The sequence below is a fragment of the Sphaeroforma arctica genome (assembly GCF_001186125.1).
Source record: "Sphaeroforma arctica JP610 unplaced genomic scaffold supercont1.141, whole genome shotgun sequence".
In the NCBI taxonomy this organism is placed as follows: domain Eukaryota; class Ichthyosporea; order Ichthyophonida; genus Sphaeroforma; species Sphaeroforma arctica.
The window spans coordinates 16055-20237 of record NW_014040417.1 but is presented as its reverse complement, the minus strand read 5'-3'; the positions used below and the strand labels follow the sequence as shown (position 1 = coordinate 20237).

The window sequence follows — 4183 nt, the reverse complement described above, 5'->3', positions numbered from 1 at the left end:
TGGAGCCATCAAAGTGCATTTAGAACACTTTGGAAATATTGGAAAAAGAGCTTGTATTAAATTATTTAAAATACAAATAAAAACCAAATGTATTATCTCAATTGATCTTGATATTTTAGACTGACCGGAGGCCGTATTTCTACAACTCCAAGTGATCATCGATTTCTGGTTCCACTAGCACTGCTTTCGCTGCCAGCTCAACCAACACCGCATCCATGGCCTCCTGGTGCTCTAACCCCAAGTCAAAGACGGCCTTCTCCTTCAACAGCTCGGAGATCGGAGCCAAGATCGAAGCAAAGTTAGGGATATATTTCTGCCAGTATCCGATCGTGTGGTACCATGATCGCAGAAGATCTTGATTAGTCGGGGCAGGCATGCATAATATAGACGTAAGCTTATCATCATCAATGGTTGCCCCATGCTTGTCTACTAACCTACCTAACGCTAACAATGGCTCGTCATCGAACGCAAAGCAGGACTTATATAGCGGTAACTTGGTGTTGTTCTCCTTGCATGCCGCCACCAGCTGAACAATTGCATTCCAGTGGTCTCGCGGGTCATCGTGCCCCATGCCCATATCATCAATATAAATACTGAGATCCTCAACCGAGCGAAATGCGTACTCCATTCGCTGTTGCATAATCCACGACGCCGGCTTGAGCCCGAAAGGCATCCCTACAAACTTCCGCAATTTCCATGGCGTCCAAAACGTCGTAAACTTCTGCAAGACTTCTGCCACCTTCTGCTGACAAAACCATTGGCCAAAGTTTACCAAGGTCCGATACCTCTTACACCGTATGGTAGACAAGAACTGCCGCTCAGTAGGCGAAGGGTACGGTTCACAGTGCAACGTTTTGTTAATCATCTTGTAGTTTACACAGCAAGCCCTGGCTTCTTATACACCATTTGCGACATAGCACAGTACTCCCCAGACTCCTCGAGGGAGGTCTCATTCGTAACTCCGCCAGAGTCCCACGAATAGACCTTGGTCCACAGCACCTTCCTGAAGGTGGGCTCCTTGTTATGGTACACATTGTAGCAGGGCTTGGTGCCCTCTTTTACTCTGAATCGACATCAGGCAGGTTCATGAACGTCGGGTTGTCCTTATCGTACGCAACAGACTCAATATCTGCGATTAATGCTTCAACCTCCTGCCGTGGTATACCCAGATTCGCCGCTAACCGTCGTAAGGGCTTCTGGTTGAAATCTTTGCAATCTTTCGCTGTCGGCGTGTCTCCACATTCTGCTTCTTGCCCTACTGGCAAATCTACCGGAGCCAGCTCGTCAGGTATTGGCGGCAACTTACACTCTCCCATGAGGCCACCGGTATAGTCGTGCTGTCATGCCTCAACCCTAGCCAACACCTTCTGGAAGTGCGCCGTCGCTGCCGCCATAGTCGCCTACTTCTGTTGCTGCCCTCACAATCGCGCCCGCACTCTACGCAGCCTATCATCTCTTAGCCGCCGCAACGGGCATCGCTTCTCATTTACGACACGCTGCCACTTATTATGCTTCCTGCAGCACCACTGGCTGGGTTTGACAAGCGGTCCTTTTTCTGGCACCTTCATTTGAGTTACTAAGAACTCTATCACTTCTTCCTGCAGTATAAGCGTAAAGTGCTTCTGCTTGTTCCATGCTAGGGCATACGTATGCTTCTGCATGGATTTGTATCCTAATAATATGTCCGTTTCAATGGGCAACGACTTTACCACGAACATGTCGAGAAAGGGCTTTGCCAACCGGTCTGCCCATGTCCGAAGCACCACAGGCGTACTGACAACTCCGGACGGCGTCACAGTTACCATGTCTGCAACTCCTTTGTATGGCTGACCCGTATAAGGTTGCGGACATAAACCTACTTCTTCCACGAGCTCTTCTGTAATGAGGTCAGGCGTGGCGCCCGGGTCGACATATACCGTAATTGGCACACCCTCCAGAGCACCATCACAAACGCTGCCCACATCCAGTTTAATCTCATCTTCTGTAACATATTCATCCAGATCTAAGGATACATCCGGAATAATCGGTCTATTCTCCTCCAGGGGCTGCGATGCAACATCCACGTTACCATCCGCGTCTAACGGTACCTGTGGAATCGGAGGTACCCTATTTACGGCAGCCACTACACCTGACTGCACATCTACGGACGGTGCCACCTGGCCCAACTTAGCCTCGGTGCTGGCCATAACTTCACCCTCCTTTACAGTCTTCGAAGTGTCCCCGAAGTTATGACCAGCAGCCCGTCACTTCTCATCTGTCTCTTTAGCTTCCGGACACTTCCGCTGCACATGGCCGTACTTGTCACAAGTTCAACAATATATTTCCGACTTGTTCGTGCCAACTCCACGGCCACCACGTCCGCTCCGGCCTCCTCGAGCACCTCGGCCTCGGCCTCGGCCTCTGCCTCCGCCTCGAGTACCTCTGTAAGATTGCCTATCCGCACGCATTTGCTTAACTTCCTTCTGTAAGTCAGTAAATGCCGCAACATTCGACTCAAATCCCGTGGGCGCTTCTTTGCGATTTAGAGGGTCCCGCAAATCCCCCGCGCGATCACCTGCTCCTCCTCGAGGAATCTCCTGTCTGGCCTGTCCTGCTGCCACCTTGTCACCTGTGGCAAAGAACTCCAGAACTCCTGCTGCCACCTTGTCACCTGTGGCAAAGAACTCCAGAACTCCTGCTAGCCCTTTGGACTTGTAAAATAGCACCGCAGTGTTGGCCTGCATCGCATCGCTCGACAGTAAGCGTAGCAAAAAGTCTGGAATCGCTCCATGTAGTTCTTTCACAGCTCTGCTCACCATTCTACCGTACTCTGGGTACTCTGGGTACAGGTTTTGCATCCCCAGCAAGTACACGCTCCATTCTGAACCAAAGGCTTGTACCGCTAAGTGGGCACCAATGCCCACATCCGTATCTCGAACCATTTAACGCTCTGGGCAGCGTCTGGGTTCTGCTGCTCTTTGAATAACAGCGTACCTTCATATAGGCGACGTCCAAGAGTTTTTATCTGTTCACTAGCGTCTTCCTCCTCACGACGCTCACTCTCTTGTCTGTCTACGTTGCCCCCACTACTGCCTCGACCTCGCCCATGACCTCGTCCAGCTCGCCCTCAACCTGTCCGGGCGACTACCGCCGGCTCCTCTTCAAGCGGCTCCATGGTAAACGGATCAATAGCAGCCCTGGCAGCTCCTTCCTCGTACTGGTTCACTACTTCTTTCCACAAGAAGTGCCCTTGGATGGCCTTGAACCCATTCCTGCTGATCTCGTCCACCAGCACAAAAGCCAAATCTTTCGCTGATGCCATTGATCCATTGAGCTCCTCCTGTGCAATCACGTCTCCTCTTCTGCCTAGCGCAGCAAAAGTCTGCGCATAGCACACCTTAAGCATTTGGGACTCCGTGGAAACGATTGCCGACTCTATCAGTTGGATGTCCATCAAGCTTGGTCCCAACACAGCCACCAGCCTAGAATGCATCGGTGGTGGCACTCCTCGTTCCAGCATCACTCGGGCCTGCATCTCCTGGCGATCCTTGACGTTCCTCGCCACGTTGTATCCTCGGAGGTCCCTCAGCTATACCCCATCGCGCCGGTCCCAAGCAGAGTATCTGACCCATTCGTACCCTGTGTAAGGCTCAATCTCATTCACTCCTGGCATCTTGATCGTTAAAAAATTGTTTCAGCTACCTAGTTTTATTGTGAGTAGTTCTGAACACGAGAGGATCTTTACTAGGCTTAGTTCAGTCTTTATTCTACAATTCATATTACTAGTATAGTAGCTTCTGGTCCATCACCCTTCTGGGCTTGCGCTATGTATACTCCTGCGCGTCCCATCTCCTAACTACTAATTTCTCCTACTTCCTACTGAACTGACCTGGCTATCGGTCGGGACGCCGACCTTCAGTCTTTCTATCCTCCCTTAGCTAGCCTTGCCCCACATGGGCCCCACCCATGTGGGGTCTGAACCTTCCTGAATCACTGCGTTCCCGTTGTAGTTGTCCATCCTTGTACAACTACGTTATCCAAGCATCTCTCCATCATCCCACACCAATGTTCCCCCAGTGTCCGTCATCAATAATTCCTGGCGTTGGCGACAAATGAGATTCGTCCAAGTATCTCAATCGGCGGCAATCCTATATCACCGATGTTTTATACTGAACACCACTACCACACCCACAGCAATCACAAT

General features: G+C 50.8%; 2 protein-coding genes across 2 annotated transcripts; both read right to left on the bottom strand.

Annotated features, from left to right (window-relative positions):
* Nucleotides 1-1058: 1058 nt before the first annotated feature.
* SARC_02949 (hypothetical protein) lies at nt 1059-1316 on the bottom strand (the record flags this gene model as incomplete). The annotated part of the gene is made up of 1 exon (XM_014303265.1): nt 1059-1316. The coding sequence occupies one exon, from the start codon at nt 1314-1316 to the stop codon at nt 1059-1061; it is 258 nt and encodes an 85-aa protein (XP_014158740.1).
* A 1790-nt stretch (nt 1317-3106) lies between these two features.
* On the bottom strand, nt 3107-3514 carry SARC_02948 (hypothetical protein; the record flags this gene model as incomplete). Its single annotated transcript, XM_014303264.1, has 1 exon — nt 3107-3514. The coding sequence occupies one exon, from the start codon at nt 3512-3514 to the stop codon at nt 3107-3109; it is 408 nt and encodes a 135-aa protein (XP_014158739.1).
* Between the last annotated feature and the right edge of the window lie 669 nt (nt 3515-4183).